The sequence below is a fragment of the Oncorhynchus clarkii genome, chromosome 15, assembly GCF_045791955.1.
Source record: "Oncorhynchus clarkii lewisi isolate Uvic-CL-2024 chromosome 15, UVic_Ocla_1.0, whole genome shotgun sequence".
Taxonomy (NCBI): Eukaryota; Metazoa; Chordata; class Actinopteri; order Salmoniformes; family Salmonidae; genus Oncorhynchus; species Oncorhynchus clarkii.
Genome location: NC_092161.1, coordinates 28,730,452 through 28,749,036, shown reverse-complemented (window position 1 = coordinate 28,749,036; position 18,585 = coordinate 28,730,452). Strand labels below are relative to the sequence as shown.

General features: G+C 44.3%; 1 protein-coding gene across 6 annotated transcripts in view; it reads left to right on the top strand.

Annotated features, from left to right (window-relative positions):
* Window positions 1-18,585, top strand: part of LOC139367157 (SWI/SNF-related matrix-associated actin-dependent regulator of chromatin subfamily D member 3) — a 50,381-nt gene that overhangs the window by 8,702 nt on the left and 23,094 nt on the right. For 2 of the 6 annotated variants that reach the window (XM_071105274.1, XM_071105270.1), the window contains exon 1: window positions 9,668-9,823. The exons of 2 other annotated variants lie outside the window; for them this stretch is intronic. In XM_071105274.1, the coding sequence (XP_070961375.1) occupies window positions 9,746-9,823 (78 nt within the window). In that variant the 5' untranslated portion in view covers window positions 9,668-9,745. Of the gene's footprint in view, window positions 1-9,459; window positions 9,824-18,585 lie in introns of those variants that run through there. 2 more of the 6 variants (XM_071105272.1, XM_071105275.1) reach the window with 2 other exon arrangements.

Below are 18,585 nucleotides of genomic sequence, written 5' to 3'. Positions count from 1 at the left end.
CCAAAAGAAATGCTTCACAGATTTCATGTAACAGACACATCTCAACATCAACTGCTCAGAGGAGACTGTGTGAATCAGGCCTTCATGGTCGAATTTCAGCAAATAAACCACTACTAAAGGACACCAATAATAAGAAGAGACTTGCTTGGGCCAAGAAACACGAGCAATAGACATTAGATCGGTGGAAATCTGTCCTTTGGTCTGATTTGAGATTTTTGGTTTCAACCACCTTGTCTTTGGGAGACGCAGAGTAGATGAACGGATGATCTCTGCATGTGTGGTCCCACCGTGAAGCATGGAGGAGGAGGTGTGATGGTGCCGGATGCTTTGCTGGTGACACTGTCTGTGATTTATTTAGAATTCAAGGCACACTTTACCACAGGATTCTGCAGCGATAAGCCATCCTGTCTGGATTGCGCTGGGTGGGACTATAATTTGTTTTTCAACAGGACAATGACCCAACCCACCTCCAGGCTGTGTAAGGGCTATTTGACCAAGAAGGAGAGTGATGGAGTGCCGCATCAGATGACCTGTCCTCCACAATCACCCGACCTCAACCCAATTGAGATGAGTTGGACTGCAGAAAAGAAGGGAAAGCAGCCAACAAGTGCTCAGCATATGTGGGAACTCCTTCAAGATTGTTGGAAAAGCATTCCAGGTGAAGCTGGTTGAGAGAATGCCAAAAGGTTGCAAAGCTGTCATCAAGGCAAAGGGTGGCTACTTTGAAGTATCTCAAATATAAAATATATTTTGATTTGTTTAAAACTTTTTTGCTTACTACGTGATTCCATATGTGTTATTTCATAGTTTTGATGTCTTCACTATTATTCTACAATGAAGAAAATAGTACAAATATAGTAATACCCTTAAATTAATAGGTGTTTCCAAACTTTTGACTGGTACTGTATATGCACGGCATTTCATTCTCCCTTGTGCTTAGATTCCATCCAGACAAAGAAAAACAATGGATTTCCATGCTATAACCCTGTTGGAATGTGTGGCTTCTGCACTGTCCCACGTGCAGTGTTAGCATTTCACCTTGCAATGTGGGGCGTTACTGTGGCTCTGCCGAAACATTTTCATTGGAAAACGGGTTGCAACTGCTTATGTAGCTTACAAGTGTTAGGGAGAAAACCTTACCTCAAGACAAAGCACTAACTTCGTAAAGATAGCGTCAGCTTGGTTTCAGTGTTGTTGTCTATGTACATAAGAGGTGTGGCACATATCATTTTAGAGAGGTGAGGCATGACCCTTAGCCCTGAAGGTCACATCTACCGAATGGTTAAGGTCAGGGTTGTGAGTAAGGTAAACTGGTCCTAGATCTGTAGTTAGGGTCAGCCTCTACCTCAAGCCCTGAGAGGGAGTCAGATGGTCTACCCTGCTGCATTCAAGTCTGCAGGGAAAGAAAAAGTACCATTTAAAATATCTGCTCTTTTTTCACAAGGGACACTTAAAGGATGGCTGAACAGTAATAGAACCCCTCTACATCTACCTCTCTCCTTTCTTCCCCCCACCCTCCTTTCTTCCCTTTCTCTCCATCCCTCTTTGTTCTCTTGAATCTAGCATACCAGTAGATAGATGACCCATCACCCCAACAAGGGAGAGATGTAGGATGAACGTTTTGTTCGAGGGCCCATAGTTTTCTTTTTGCTCATGAGGCATGATTTGGCTTCACAGCAGTACTTCTTGAAAGCGTGGCTTATACTGTACCTGAATATAAGCACGGTATTGGTCATATCATGACCCACTTTCTGTCGTTGTGTTCAAGGCATTTCAAATTCTGCAATGTCTTTGAAGTCTTTGAAACTATGCCCTCAGTTAAAACTTTGACAAATTTGTACTGCTCTTCCCAAATATTAGTTAACCCTATTGAATGGTCCTTGGCTTTTGTGTTTAGGATTACTTGCAGGGAGATCTGGACAATGAGTACTTCCTTATTTGGCTGGCAAGGAATGCCCTGGCCGTATGAAAGAAGGGCCAAGATTTTGTTACCCAGGAAATGAACTACAGTATTGGCTTGGTAGACTTGGGCTCGATAGGAAGCGCTAAATATGCTGAAAGTTTGAAAGTACAGAAATGACATGCTAGCATAGTGCGCGAGTCGTACAATACAGTAGGGAGACTGTAGCTTGCTCCTATGCTCTATGTGTCTTGACAACAAACAATAGAGTTGGCTACATCACTTCCAGCATGGAGACGTGGCTGAGGAGACTGTGGCTTGGAAGGCTGTGTCTGTGGTACAGAACTGTGGGCAAAGAAGACAGGGTTGGACATACAGCTAAATGTATGTATTTAGTTGTAGTCTAGTTTCAGTAGACTGGCTATACACCAGCAACACCAGTCACACAAAAAAAGAGATGCAATTTGGACTTTTAGTTCAAAATTACTATGTTTATCTAACCTAATTACAGATGGCAAAGACCCAGCTTTGCCAGAATATTACATATATGTGTTCTTAATCACTACTATCCTACCATAAGTGTTTATTTGGAGATGTTCAACTGGATGTTTGAACGTACTTCTGTCTTTTAAATGCTAGCAGGCCGTGCTGTGTATTGAAGGCACATGGAGCAGTGGTGTGACGCAGGAAAGGCTCGGGTGACTGTGTGTCTGAGACGGCCTGTCTGGGTTCACCAAGGCCGACCCATTTAAATGCAAACACTCGATACTGCACCAGCACCATGGCCCCAAGAGCCATGCATCCATAAAGAGTGTGCACCCAGACAGCACGCAGTGCAGCCAAGTTGCAAATGAAATCCATCCAAATATGGCCAGCAGCAGCTGTATGGATTGATGTTGGCGGCAGGGGTGATTTTTGTCATTTGGTTTGGTGGGTGTCGTCACTTTTCTATGGCCTACCTGCGCAGACGGAAGCAGTTTCAGTCCATTACTTTTTTTGATGTCATTTTCCATACTGTCAGACTCCGACAGTGCATGTTGAACAACACACTAGGTTTTATACTGAACAAAAATATAAACGCAACATGCAACAATTTCAATGATTTTACGGAGTTACAGTTCATGAGGAAATCAGTCAATTGAAATAAATGAATTAGGCCCTAATCTATAGATTTCACTTGACTGGGCAGGGGCGCAGCCAATTAGACTGAGTTTTTCCCCACAAAAGGGCTTTATTACAGATAGAAATACTCCTCAGTTTCATCAGCTGTCCGGGTGGCTGGTCTCAGATGACCCCACAGGTGAAGCCGGATGTGGAAGTCCTGGGCTGGCGTGGTTACACGTAGTTTGCGGTTGTGAGGCCGGTTGGACATACTGTCAAATTCTCTCAAACGACGTTGGAGTCGAGTCTGCTTATGGTAGAGAAATTAACATTCAATTCTCTGGCAACAGCTCTGGTGGACATTCCTGCAGTCAGCATGCCAATTGCACGCTCCCTCAAAACTTGAGACATCTGTGGCAATGTGTTATCTTGGCTAAGGATAAATGTTCACTAACAGGGACTTAAACACATTTGTGCACACAGTTTGAAAGAAATAAGTTTATTGTGCCTATGGAAAAAATCTGGGATATTTATTTCAGCTCATGAAACATGGGACCAACACTTTACATGTTGCATTTATTTTTTGTTCAGTATACAACATTTAATGAGCATCATTAGGTCTCAAGCGCGTGCAGCATTCGTTCTAGATTGGAGAACCACTGCCAGTCCTGTCTGCCCCTTTGTTTCCAGTTCACTTCACCCACTTCCCCCCCAATGTCCCATTTTGGCATGGGGAATTATCCCAGATACTTTAATCCTAGAATCAATCAGTTGCTTTGGTATAACTTCCACTGCTGTTGTTTCTCTTGAGACTCCCTATCTTGGACTGGGAACAGTCTGATGAAAGTCGTCCTTATGCACATGGATCTGCGTCCAAATAGCACACTATTCCCTACATAGTGCACTACGTTTGACCACACCCTATGGGAATAGGGTTCTATATGGGACACAAGCCCTGGCCTCATTCTGTTTGCCCTCTCTTCCATCCTGCCTGGGCAGAGTGGTGCTGAAGGATCTAGGCTAGATTAGCTGTATGCAAACTAGGTTAAAGTAGAGGGGCGGGGAGAGGCTTTCTGTACCAAGAGGAGAGGGTTGCCAGTGCATATTCTGTCCCAATGCTATTTTTCTTAGATGAGACGCCTGGCTGGTTCATGTACATTCATGATGGCTGACTGTCTGTGATTCTGCGTTTCACTGTGGATTAGTGTAGTGTATTGGGTGTCCCAGCAGCACAGCACAGGGCGGCTCTGAGGTCCTGTAGGGGAGGGGTGGGAGGCCCGGTTACTGGATTTCTGAACTATAGCCTTAGTAACCACAGTAGCTAGCTATGTTTCCTGCTATAGCTACTGCGTCTCTCCGCTATGGGACTTACTGTTGACACAAAGCTTGTCAGAAAACTGCCCATTTTATTTGGCCTTAATACCCGCCAGATACCGTATGTGTTTTTCGTCAACACCCAACTCAAGTTTTGGTATGTTAAGGCTTGTACTAGTCTACATTGGCACTAAACTAGCATCTACTGTAACAGTTAAAGTAAATCGACTGCAATATTTCCACCATGTCCCAGTTTCTCATTGGCTGCAGGTTGAGTTGCTACCTGTAAAGGAAAGGTAGGACAAGTGGTTGCTATGGTGACAGCAAACAGGAAATGCCCTCGGGTAATGTCCAGAAGCCTTCCTGCAGTGTGTCGGTTGTTGTCGCCCGCCTAAGGCTGCAGTGCAGGGAAACTCCGCTCATTGTGAGGCTGTGGACGGAGTCTCCATCCACTCTCACAATGCTCCCTTTCATTGCGAGGGGAGCGGTGAGGGGGGCTTCTGCCAAGCAGCTCAACCGTAAATGCTCCCTGGATAAAGATGCTTTGTCCAAAACAACTCCTGCTGCAACCCAAGGTCTTATTCTAAACTATTCCCGAATCTGTAATAGCCCAGGTCAGGTGCTGAAACCACTCCTGGAATGATGATTAGCTGGACTTTTATACTGGTATCAATGCATGCAGTCATCCACCTGTTAAGAGTATTTGTCTTATGCTTATTCTGCATCGAATTATGCATAATCTGCATTTATGGCATCAAGTTTTTCTCCTAATGGATTTCGATAATATCTACTGTATTCTATTACTATCCTATTGCTAACCTATGACTACTTCATGCTAATATACTGAAGAAAATATAAACGCAACATGTGTTGGTCCCATGTTTCATGAACTGAAATACGCACAAGAAATGCATTGATAAGTGTTTGTCTGTAATAAATCCCTTTTGTGGAGAAAAACAAATTCTGATTGGCTGGGCCTGGCTCCCCACATGACTGTGACCCTGCCCTGTCATGTGAAATCCATAAATTAAGGCCTAATGGATTTATTTCAATTGACTGATTTCCTTACATTAACTGTAATTTAGTAAAATCATTGAAATTGTTGCATTTATATTTTTGTTCAATATATGTAATATCCTGTTACTATGTTTTCTGTGTCGCTTGAATTCCTGTCTCTACCACTCTGACTATTTCAAATGTGTTCCTTAGAGAAATCTTTCCCAGAATTTTTTCCCTCCTTAATCCTTAATCCTGAGTCCTTAGTAAAGGTGCAGCTCCTTGTGCTTTTGTAGTCCATCCTTTGATTGCGGGGCCCAAAATCCTATAGAGAGCTGCTGTCCTGGAGCTCAGCCCCTCAACCAGCTTTAGCAGGGGTTTGTTTGCAACTCTCACACTGAAGAAAGAAAGAGAATGGGCCCGACAGGAGGGAATCCCGTCTTTATTGCATTCCCCCTCACAACCTAACTGTGACAATAATGTGGAGGAGTTTGTGTGTAGTGTGTGCTCTAATGTTGTGTGTGTGTGTGTGTGTGTGTGTGTATGTATATGTATATGTATATATATATATATACACACACGAGGTTAATTGAAGTCAGTGGTCATCAATGACATTGTAAAAATCCCAATCTAAACATAGAACATATGCAACAGGCTATATTTGGTGGCTAATTTGTCTACATGTGAAGGGGGCACCATTAGTGTACTGTAAAACGAAACCGCGTCAGCATTTTCTGGAATACCTATTATGTCCCCCCCCCCCCCCCTCTCTCTCTCTCTCTGAGTCCTTTCTCTCTTTCATTCGTTCGCTCATTCTCCTTTCTCTCTCTCTTCTCATTCCTGCGTCTCTCTAATGAATACTTGGAGAATGTAGACAAAGCGGGTGTATTGAGAGACTGGCTGTGGCCAGACTGTGTATGGATTTTCCCTTTTCTTTGCTAAGTCTTTTGTTACACTGCTGCACCACCACTTTTAGCAGCGATGTCAAATAAAATAAAAAGTCGGTATCCAGCGATTTGTTATTGGCATCTCGGGAATCGCGTTAGTTTATGGTTACATACTGGAAGGCATGATTACTTTTGTAGTTGTGAATCGGTTATGATAGAATTAAAACAATGTCATTCTAGCCATTACAATTTTATCATTTATCCACGGTTTTATTGAATGTATTGAATTAGCCATCAAATATAGCCTGTTGCATATGTTCTATGTTTAGATTGGGATTTTTACAATGTCATTGATGACCACTGACTTCAATTAACCTCGAGTGGAAATTTAGCAGTAGAACTAATGACGATGCTTTGATGAAACTGTACTGCAGTATGCTCAACATACACTGCTGTGTGCTCAGTGTCTCTCCCTAGTGGCCACACGAGAATAGTGTATGTCTGCCCATTCAGGCACTGTAGGAATGAATGAATAAAGAGGCGATCTGTGATTCAATTTAAATTAATTTAAAAGTAAAAAAATAAAATAATGTATATCCCCTTTCAATGGCAAAAAGGAGAGTGTGGAAATAAATTATTCATAACTGGGTGTAGTATATTTCCACATATTCCTATAGCACACTGCATGAGGGAGGGGTCCTTTTCATTCAAGCAGACTCATTATAGTCCCCTCCTAGACAGGGGAGTCTGCTCATATAGCAGCAGTATGTGCCCCCTCTACTGGCCATTGTAGTACTACTACTGCTCCCAGCAAGCGATTACCCCTTGTTAGCCCCCTTCTCCCCTGTGCTACAGAATGGGTCATGGCCGTTTGGTGATACTGGTTGGCCTATTGGTGAGGGAGACTGCGGGGGTCCAGCAAGGGGTACTTCTGCGCACAAGCCATCCGTGCCCTTTCCTGAACGGTTGGATCCCTTTGTTATCTTTTGACGCCCACGTGCCATTTGCTGGAGAAACAAGGACAACGTTTTATCTCTGACTCTGCTTGTTTTAAGGTGATTCGTTTGGTGCTTCTTGACTGTACAACAGAGCAGATGTATGTTATATAATATAACATTTTAGATGATTTTTAACTTATTCTATGCATAAAAGAGATGCACAGTTTAACTAATGTAATCATTCACTGCATCTTAATATGGGGCTGATGGATGGAGTCAACCATTAAACCCCAAGATCTATGGGGCTTTGCAGCACAGCTACTGTAGAGCACAACGTTGGGAGGCATTTCACTCATCTCAACAGTAGGTGTCGCCACCAATAAGGGAAAGCCCAAAGGGCACAATTAAAACAGGGATGAGGAGGACAGAGCACGCTGCTCAATAGATGGATTGCAATTAGACTCAAACACCAGTCAATAACTGTGGAATTATAATTTGGCATCATTAGCTGACCTATCCTAGGATTCTGTATGTTTTTATTTGGAACATGGTTGTCTGTTGCTGACTGTTTCTGACATAATGACCATGCAGACATCTTTCTCAGTTTCCTCCTGCTAGTTAAATGATGAATGGTACTGGGTGCCACTGCTCCCTCCAATAGGGATCAGAGCCACTCTAGGAAGGTCACAGGTTGAGACCTCTGACCTAGGTGTTTACAGGCCCACTTACCAGCTGGCCCTTTACTACAATAACTGAACCGCACTGCTGTCACTTGTTGAAGAATGGCTCCCTCACTTGCCAGAGCGCTGAAGTCCAAGCTCCGAGTATGGGGTGAAGTGGGAACTAGATGCCCCTTAATACAGACAGTACTCCCCTCCCCCAGTGCTGTCCCATCCCCTCCCATCTCCTCTGCCATTTCAGTAGAAAACCCTTGCATCAAATCCATTTTGGAGGAGACTGACGACAGAGAGCATTGGGGTAAAATATTTGTCCATTTTTTTTTTCTTCTGCTGTCAGGTTTGTGATCCGTTTGAATCAGGGATTTGTTGGAACTGTTTGAGTCCTTCACTCTGGGGCGTCTGGGTTTTAAACATTTTAGTCATTGAAGTGGTTGATATTGTTCCCTCCTCCCATCTCTAATCCACCACCGCCACTACCATTTCTCACCTTGGCCACAGATCACAGAGCTGCTGGTGATAATGGTAACAACTGGCATGTGTCATAAGCCGGATGCCCTTTGATCCTGCCCCACTTCAACGCCCCTTTGTCATTCAAATCAACTCATTAATAATTCAACCCCTTGGATGGAGGGAAGGAGGGTGGAGAAAGAAGGGGGGGGGAGAAGTCTGTGAGTCAGAAATATGACCTGCGGCTATGTCTGCAACCCAGACAGGGCTCTCCACTTTTTAGTAACCCGACCATGAGACAGACTAACAAAGGCTCCGGGGTGAAGTTTCCCCTAGGTACAGAGCTAGGATCAGCTTCCCCTCCCCCAATCGTAACCTTAACAATTAGTGGAGAAATGCAAAAACTGACCTAGGATCACTGTCTAGGGCCCACTTCATCCTATATCTAACAAAGGGAAGAGAGGAGAGAACCCCTGGACCTTTCTGAATGCCCCTCAGACAAATCCAGGCTAAAGCCAGATATGGGATTTGTCCCTACGTAGTCCACCACCTTTTGAGTGCACTATAGAGAATAGGGTGCCATTTTGGGACACAGACATTGAAAGACAGGAAGTGAAGGTGTTCTGAAGGAGGCCCTTGCCCATTGTGAAGTGGGCTTTGGAGGCAGAACGGATATTAGCAGGCTCATTAGACATGGTGGTGCACACAGCTGTGTCCAACCAGGAACTGTTCTTTGTTTTTGGATACAGAGTCTGAATCTTTTCCTCGCTGACCAATGATTGTGCTTTAGGCCGTGTTACCATGATAGTCTATCTATATCACGATATTGTGTATAGATGACAGATGGCTTTTCCGCTACATTTGTGATCCTGTTACTTGAGAGGCAACAGTCGGACACATAGGTTGTAGTGATTTAGGTTTGACACTGTGTGCCCTAGGTTTGTAATATGCAGTGTGTCCCATTTTAAGAGCCACTTGTCCTTTTTTGAGAATCAATTGTGCTGAGGGGTTGACCGTGGCCTCTGGGCTCGTTGCTAGGGAGTGGGAATGGCTAACTGAAGATAACCTCCCCAGTCCCTGTTCTCAAACAGCCAGGCACACAGCATGCCCTTATCTACCAATGGAATGCAACAGCTGTGGTGGGGGGGCCGGCGGGGTGGGCCGGCTCAAACCCCCCTGCCGGGCCCCCACTCCCCCTCTTCGCCGGGCTCCTGCTCCTGAAAGGCAGCTCAACTAAAAAGTGTGCTGCGAGACAGTGAGAGCCTCGGCAGGGCTGCACTGCAAAAACACAGAGGTTGAGAGGGTTAAGAGAGAACGAAGGCGAGGGAGAGAGCTGGAAAAGAGCACAAAGAGGAGGAAAGTGGAGCAAGGGAGGGGATTTGAACGCCCGGGTGAGGGGGAAGAGAGGCAGAGGGAGAGGGAAAGACAAAAGAAAGCGAGGGAGACGTAGTAGGAGCAGGGGGAAGCGAGGGGACGGAGCAAATGGCTACGGAGGAGACGGCAGGGGGAGCGCGCAAAGCCACCAAGAGCAAACTGTTTGAGTTCCTGGTCCATGGAGTGGTGAGTAGCCTAGTAGCGCTGTCTCTCATTGAGAGCGAGAGAACCAGACCCCGGCGTGTGTTATGTGTGACTACTCAAGCATGTTTGTGTGTATGAGGGGGAGAGCGAGAGCGTCGGCACAGCGCAGATGCGGTCTGTGTGTGAGAGCGAGATAGCTGGGAAAGCCGTCCAATGTGAAGGTTATTTCCAGTCCCCCTGAATCCCACACTCGTTTCCTTTTGAAGACTGGAGGGAAGGAGAGAGAGGGAGCAGAGTGTCACAGGCATTTGTAATACAAAAAGAGGGAGAAGGAAAGAAGAGAGCGAGGGTCTAGTAGCACCCCCCCGATTACCAGAGCACACTGAGCATGCTTGGAGTCAAAGGCAACCAGTGAGTGGGGGAAGCGACCAGCTCATTCAAAACAGTCTCAGAGCAGTCGTAAGATGAGCACGCTGCTATGATCATTTGAACATATATGGTCATGTGGCTTCGGTTTGAATGAATGTTTTTGGAGCTTGCTTCAGTGGGGATAACAAATGCTTGAAATGCAGGAAGTTGAGCTTATTTAATCTTACTTAAAATACATAATTAATGAGCGAATTTCACATGGTTGGGGGAAAGGCATAAGGTTAGTCACTGCTGTCCTAACATATGGAGTATTAACTGACCTGGGAATACCACTGTGACTTGTTTTGGTAACAAAATGATGATAAGCAGAATGCTGTGATTGTGGAGTTGTTATGAATGTGTGTGTGTGTGTGTGTTTTGTTTAGACTGACATAGTTAAAACCCAAAGACATCAGGCTGTCATAGAGAATGTTCCTTATCGAGTCCCAGAAGTGGGCATCTATGTCTTCGCAAATCCATCTATTACAAGTTATAAGGCCTATGACTAAATCGAAATTAAATAAATTGTATTGGACATTTAAAGGCATGCTCCGGTACTTTGGTGACTAAAAGTATTTTTTTAAACCTCCCGCTTTGGGCTGGATGTGTCAATGTGTAGTTCATACACGTATAATCGATGAGCGGAATTACTGCCTTACCTCAATTAGCCACGAAATCCCTAGTTTGAAAGCGACTGTTTTCTTGAACCCGTACCACGCCATTTCAAATTAGGGATTTCGTGGATAATTGAGGTAAAACAGTAATTCTGCTCATAGATCATGCATGCATGAACTACACATTGACACATCCAGCCCAAAGCGGGAGGTTTTAAAAAAGACCTGAGGTTATCCAATAGGTTTCCTGGGCCCCAGAGTTTTTCCTGATCTGGTAATAGGCTAATCTAACCAACTCCGGACCCTAATTGTAGTGTATGACATAGTAATAAGGCAGCTGTATAAGGGCTATGATGGCACCAGATACTTTTTGTAATCAGGTCATATGGTTTAAAAAAAAAAAAACTCCTGGAAAAACTCCTGGCCCTATGGAGGATGAAAACATTAAAACCCTTTACACGACAAAGAGACAACACCTGCGATTGAACAAAAACGAACAGGGCTGAGCTCGCTGTATGCAGGGTTTCATCATGTAGGCCTTGGTATCTGCAATTAAAAAGATACTCATACAGTATGTCATCACTATTGTGTTGATAATTGATTCATTCCAGTCAGTCATTTTGGATTAAAAAGGCCTAGGTAGCCTAGCCACCCGAAGTGTGAATATCAACCAAATTTGATCGCATTTTCTCAGAACACAAGTAAATAGGGCTATTTTAGGCTATAAATACATAGCTTAGGCTACAGAAAAACATGACGTTACTTTTCCCCTGGCCCAGATGGGATCAGAACGCATAGACTTCTCTAGGCTACCTGCAGCTGTAGTTGTTATCAGTAGGCTACAGTTGATCAGACTGAAGCACAGACTAATTGTACACGTTGACATATCATGAGGCAATTTCTTTTTTTGTTGTTGGTGGTGGCGGGTATGAGCTTCCATATAAAACAGCTTGTCATGGTAAATTCACTTATACCCACATTTTCAGTCACAATTTGCATGATATTGAAGCCTAAAATGATAAAAGTGAAGCCTGGTTTGTTATAATGTTGTGAGGTAGGCCCGCTGTACTTTTTTTATTTGTATGAGAGGGTTAATCGTTAATTTTTGATTGTCTAACGTTACTTGGTGAAGACATGGCTCTTATAGCAACTCTGTGCTTTTGTCTTGAAGCTAAAATAAAAAAAAGTGTAGCCTACAGACCAGAAAATAAACCCTTTAATTGTCTGGGCCACAGGAGGCTGCTGAGGGGAGAACGGCACATAACAATGTCTGGAACCAAGCGAATGGAATGGTATCAAACACATGTGTTGGATACCGTTCCATTGAATCCGTTCCAGCCCTTACTATGAGGCCGTCCTCCCCAATTAAGGTGCCACCAAGCCGCCTGTGGTCCGGACATAAAATCAGCAAAAAAAGAAACGTCCTCTCACTGTCAACTGCGTTTATTTTCAGCAAACTTAACATGTGTAAATATTTGTATGAACATAACAAGATTCAACAACTGAGACGTAAACTGAACAAGTTCCACAGGCATGTGACTAACAGAAATGGAATAATGTGAATAAAGGGGGGAGTCAAAATCCAAAGTATCAGTCAGTATCTGTTGTGGCCACCAGCTGCATTAAGTACTGCAGTGCATCGCCTCCTCATGGACTGCACCAGATTTGCCAGTTCTTGCTGTGAGATGTTACCCCACTCTTCCACCAAGGCACCTGCAAGTTCCCAGACATTTCTAGGGGGAATGGCCCTAGCTCTCACCCTCCGATCCAACAGGTCCCAGACGTGCTCAATGGGATTGAGATCCGTGCTCTTCGCTGGCCATGGCAGAACACTGACATTCCTGTCTTGCAGGAAATCACGCACAGAACGTGCAGTATGGATGGTGGCATTGTCATGCTGGAGGGTCATGTCAGGATGAGCCTGCAGGAAGGGTACCACATGAGGAAGGAGGATGTCTTCCCTGTAACGCACAGCGTTGAGATTTCCTGCAATGACAACTAGCTCAGTCCGATGATGCTGTGACACACTGCCCCAGACCATGACGGACCCTCCACCTCTAAATCGATCCCGCTCCAGAGTACAGGCCTTGGTGTAACGCTCATTCCTTCGACGATAAACGAGAATCCGACCATCACCCCTGGTGAGACAAAACCGCAACTCGTCAGTGAAGAGCACCCTTTGCCAGTCCTGTCTGGTCCAGCAACAGTGGGTTTGTGCCCATAGGCGACGTTGTCTTAGGCATCTCACAGTTTGAACGTTGCAATTTATTGCCCTGGCCACATCTGCAGTCCTCATGTCTCCTTGCAGCATGCCCAAAGCACATTCACGCAGATGAGCAGGGATCCTGGGCATCTTTCTTTTGGTGTTTTTCAGAGTCAGTAGAAAGGCCTCTTTAGTGTCCTAAGTTTTCATAACTGTGACCTTAATTGCCTACCGTCCGTAAGTTGTTACTGTCTTAACGACCGCTCCACAGGTGCATGTTCATTAATTGTTTATGGTGCATTGAACAAGCATGGGAAACAGTGTTTAAACCCTTTACAATGAAGATCTGTGAAGTTATTTAGATTTTTATGAATTATCTTTGAAAGACAGGGTCCTGAAAATGGGACTTTTTTGTTTTTTGTTGCTGAGTTTACATGCTTGTGAATTGTTGCATTATTCAAGAGTGTAATAAGGTTTTGAAGACAAATGTCAGTCATTGTTGAATAGTTTGTGCTTACTGGCTAGTGGCTACTGTGATATTCACGGTCCATTTGAGCTGCGGACCAAGAATGTGACGTTGCCAGCCACAACGAAAGGTAAGGCAAGGATGTCATGTGAATTGAAAAGTAGAGTTCTCTTTCTCCACTCTACTTCTCAGACTCTCCTTCATGTCTTGTAGTGGGAATAGGGCAAGTGTACAGTACCTTGCCAGGGTTATGTTCAGGCTTTTTAGGGTCTGTATAAGGTTTAACCCAGCACAGACTTAGGGAAACAATGAGCAGAGGCAATGGATGAGCCAGATGACTATCCTCTCAACAGACCAATTAACCTTGATGAGTCTCCCTCTCTCTCGCACTACTCCAGGCCAAATATTTCACCTGCTTATTTTCCTTCATACCTGCCTCTTCTCTCAATAGATTTGACGGAGTGGAATCGTCTTGATTATCATATTCACTGCAATGCCGGCGAGTTACGAGACTCCGGCTCACTGTGAAGGCTGCCGAGTAGGGAAATATTTTGACGTACGGGCAGGAATCTTTCAAGTTTGTTAGTTTGTGGGGAAGTGACGCTTTACTTTCTGTTTCACTCCCACCATGCGTCCCAAATGGCAACCGATTCCCCATAGGCTATAGTCCAATAGGGCTCTGGTCAAAAGTAGTGCACTATAAAGGGAAAAGGGTGCCGTTTGAGACTCAACCCCAATGAACATTTACCACAGTTAGGTAAAGACAACACTACCCTCCCTCCAGAGATAGAACATCTGAAAGGCCAGCCACATTCCTTCAAAAACAGACACATACACTGTTGCACGGATGTGGAGCTGTGAAGGTCGTGGTGTTCCAGCCTCCGGCAGGAATGTGTACGTGTGTGTGTGTGTTTCAGTCAGTGGGGGGAGAGGTCTCTTGGAGATGGGTTTGGAGGCCTGGTTGGTAGGTGGCCCTGAGAACTGGAGCCTCTCTCCTCCTCCTCCTCCTGTACATGTTTAGATGTGGAGGTCACAGAGGGCCTTTGTCTGTGGGGGGGATACAGGCCCTTCAGCGCTCTGCGTGGGAGACATGGATAAGCCCAAGAGTGTGTGTATGTGTGTGTGACTGCTATCGTGAACTTTGCCCTGCCCTCCTAGAAGATTCTATTACTGAGCTTCTCCACCATTGCGGTGAGCTGTGGGTCAGATAAAATGCCTCAGTGGCTTTTCCTCACCCAGAGATTTTAGTCCTAGGAATCATCCACAGTGCAGTCCTTTGAATCACATTTTTAGTTCTGTGGGTTAACTTCACTGTGGCCCCTCCAAATCCAATCACCTCTCCTACAGAGACCATCACAGGTCTCAGATATCCATCCACATGGCAGATTAGATTGCTGCCTGGCTGGCTGGCAGTGGAGTGAATTCAGTGTATCAGATATGGGGTGCTGTTGGCATGGATTTGTAGGGAATTTGGGGGGACAATACTAAAGAGGAGGACCACTCAATAGAGCACATCCTATTATCCAATAGGGCACGTCCAGTTATCCAGTTGGGCACGTCCTTCTTTAGACTTCAGAGGAACCCAGTTGGTTGACCCATTATTTTCCCACTATAACAGCATTACCACTCCTTCAATCAAGTCTCTCCCTATGTGCTCCCAGCTCCCAGTGTGCCACACGACACACTCCAGCCCAGATAGGAAGTGAACAGTGGGTAAGGAGAAGTGCCAGGGTCGTCTTGTCAAGGTAACCGGAGAGAGACCAGCCAGCAGCACCCAGAACCCCACAGATATGTTAAAAGTTATGGAGAAAACTCACCAGACCGATTGTCGGTCTGTACAGTGGGGGGGCATTCGTTCGCCGTTTATTCGCTTGCGGTGTGTTATAGAGACCGGATGTCATTTTTGCCCGTTTTCTACACGTACAATCGGTTTGCACTCAGTTTGCAAATTGCGCCCGGTACTGTGTTCAGAGGTGCTAAGTACTCTCGGCCGGCAGCATCTCGACACTTCTACCGGTCTGTCCATGCCTTAAGAGCTACTCTCTCTGTCTCTCTCTGCCCAGGCCTCAGAGAGACCACACATCTGCTTCTCCCTCCCTTCCTGGCTCCAGCCCCCAGGCTGCAGAGTGACAGCAGCACCTGTGTGACTGTGACTGGGAGAGGACATGGACTCCATTGCACCACAGCCTCTCTCCGGCTCACTGACTGGCTGGCCTCCATTGTTTTAGTACTTATTAGGATCCCCAATTAGCGGCTACTCTTCCTGCGGTCCAAACAGGAAACAACATAACAACTAAAATACATACATATACATACATAGCACTACATTTACATTACAAATGAGCAATTCAGCAGATTCTCCCATCCAGAGCAAACCACTGCTAGTGCATTAATCTTAAGATAGCCAGGTGAGAAAACCACATATCACAATCGTATCCCAACCACGTATCACATACATCATACAATACCAAATGCATAACCATTTCTGTGTCTCTTCACAGTCCCCGTTTTTTTTATTTTTTTTATCTGGTTTTATTGCTCGCTGGAATTACCTGGGGTGGCAGAGAGTTCCATTTAGTCATGGCTCTGTTTAATAGTGTTTCCCAGCCTCCGTTCTGGAATTGGGGACTGTGAAGAGACCTCTGTTTGCATGTCTTGTGTGATACCGATGAGTGTCCAAACAGATAGTTCGGTACCTTCAGCGCCTCGTTCAAAGACCAATATTGATGCAGTCAATCTCTTCTCAACTTTGAGCTAGGAGAGATAGACACACATGCCATTGACATTCTTCCTCCGTGTACATTTTAAAGGGCACTAGGTCATATGAAATTTAAAGCCACAGTCACAGACTATGGCATGGCTGTGGCTATTGGTGTTATTTGAACACTTTGAGCGTAGAATATATAAAAAAAATTGTAGAGACCCTGTTTGCCCATTGCCATTTGTTCCTCAAGTTACGCTGGTCATAAAATGGCCGTTTTTGCAACTGTTTCGCCATGTGGGCCTGCTGTTATTATGGTTGCAAATGGCACCATAAGCCCTAATATAGTGCACTACTTTTAACCAGAGCACTATGGGCCCTGGTTAATAGTAGTGCACTTTAAAGGGAATATGGTGCCATTTGGGATGCGTTCTGTTAATGTTTAAAGAGCATGTTTGGTCATCCAGTGAACTCTCTGACAGGGACATCTGTAGCCCCAGGGTGGAAATAGGGGTGACCCACTATGCAGAAACTGGTTAAATCAACATTGTTTCACCGTAATTTGCCAACGTATTGTGACGTGGAATCTACGTGGAAAATACTTTGGATAAGAAAAAACTATGGGCTGGGCAGCACCTCCTACTGGAGAATGTATCTATCTACAGCTACCATTTGGTCTCCCGTCCAGATTTTTAACCAAACCCTGCTTAGCTATGATATTTGTCACTGATTATTAGTGCTATTGTGAGAATGATAGTGGAGAGATCTCCACTTAAAAAACGAAATACATTCACTGTTGCTTTCCAAGTCATTCCAAAGGGTAGGTTTAACAAAGAAAATGAAATGTGACCATACTCTCTATAAGCCATATATCATCAATGATACTATTTAGGCCTATATAGCGTTTGCAAAGTCAACAACAGTTATTGTTTCAATTCAACCCAACATTTGAACTAAAAATAGACAATACAATAGGCTTAGGGTTTCAAGCTCTGGTTGATTTCAAATGTATTGATATTTAGTGATACTGAACTCAATCAAATCAAACTTTATTTGAAGTGCATTTAAAGTTTGTTTAGATTTAGTCCTATTCTTTAACTTCAATTTTTGGTTGAGATGGAGATGTGAATCCAACATATACATTTTTAGACAAACTTGAATTAATGCCAGTGGCACAGATGGAACTATCTAAGTGGAATATAAATCTCCTTCAGATGTTAATATTTGGTTGCATTGACAAAGAAAAAACATTCAATATTCCCTTTTGAAATACAATAAATAGCCTGGTCGACAAGTTTAAAAAAAAAACATGATATGTTGGATTCATGTCTCCAACTCAGCCAAACATAAGTGTAGGTTATCATATAACATGCTGACCAGACCGGACATGTCGCGTGCGCGAGCGTCGCAAAATACATTTAGAAATCTATATTATTCAATTATTGTACCCACACTGCTCGCCCGTGCCAACGAGTGTCTGCCTTACCAAAGGCTAAAATAGAAGTCATTCCTATTTCTGACGCAGATCGTGCTGCAAGTCCTGTCTCTCCCATCTCCTCATTGGTTTATAGAAGCAGGTACCCACGTGCCATCTCCTCATTGGTTATGCCCACGTGGGTGATTGAAAGACGAACTGTGTTGCCGGTTGTGGTGGTAATACAATGAAAGTTTAGATGCGACCACCATATAAGTTCAAAGATGAAAAAGCCTGGAAGGAGGAGAGATGACTAGAAACGATTTGGTTGGCCGTTTTTATGTGTGGATTAATTGTCGGAGTAGAGGACCTTGTGCATTGCAGGTAAAATAACAACTCAATGTTTATATCCCAGGACAAATTAGCTAGCAACAGCACGTTAGCTAAATAGGACACATTAACGTTAGCTAGCAAGTGCACGCTAACTAGCTAAATTGCCATACATGTTTAATGCTTTTCGACCTGTCCCCAAATTAATGTCATTGGTTTGTTTTGATATTTTATCATGCATGTTGTGATCGCGCTTGGTGTGGGGGGGCAAAATAAATGTATGCATGATGGCGCACGCGCGCAGCCGGTTTAGGTTCCGTGTAAGCGTGCATGTTCAAGATGGAGTGCATAGGTCGTCGCAGGTCTGTGGAGATCTTCACAATTGCTGTAATGATCTGTGCAGATTCCTAAACGGCATTGATCACTTGCATCATTTACTTTGAATGTAATTTCAACTGCATCCAGGTCATTTGGTTGTGCTTTTAGATGAAGCACAGTGATAACACATTCATCTGTTGTATAAACAAACTAAATATCGGACGTGGTCTTTCCATTGGAATTTGGTTGTGCTTTTAGATGGTTTGAAAGCATCGTGAAAACACATCGGAAGTTCAAACTAACTTTTGGCTGTCTTTTTGAGTGGGTAAATATAGGTTGTAATCTCATTG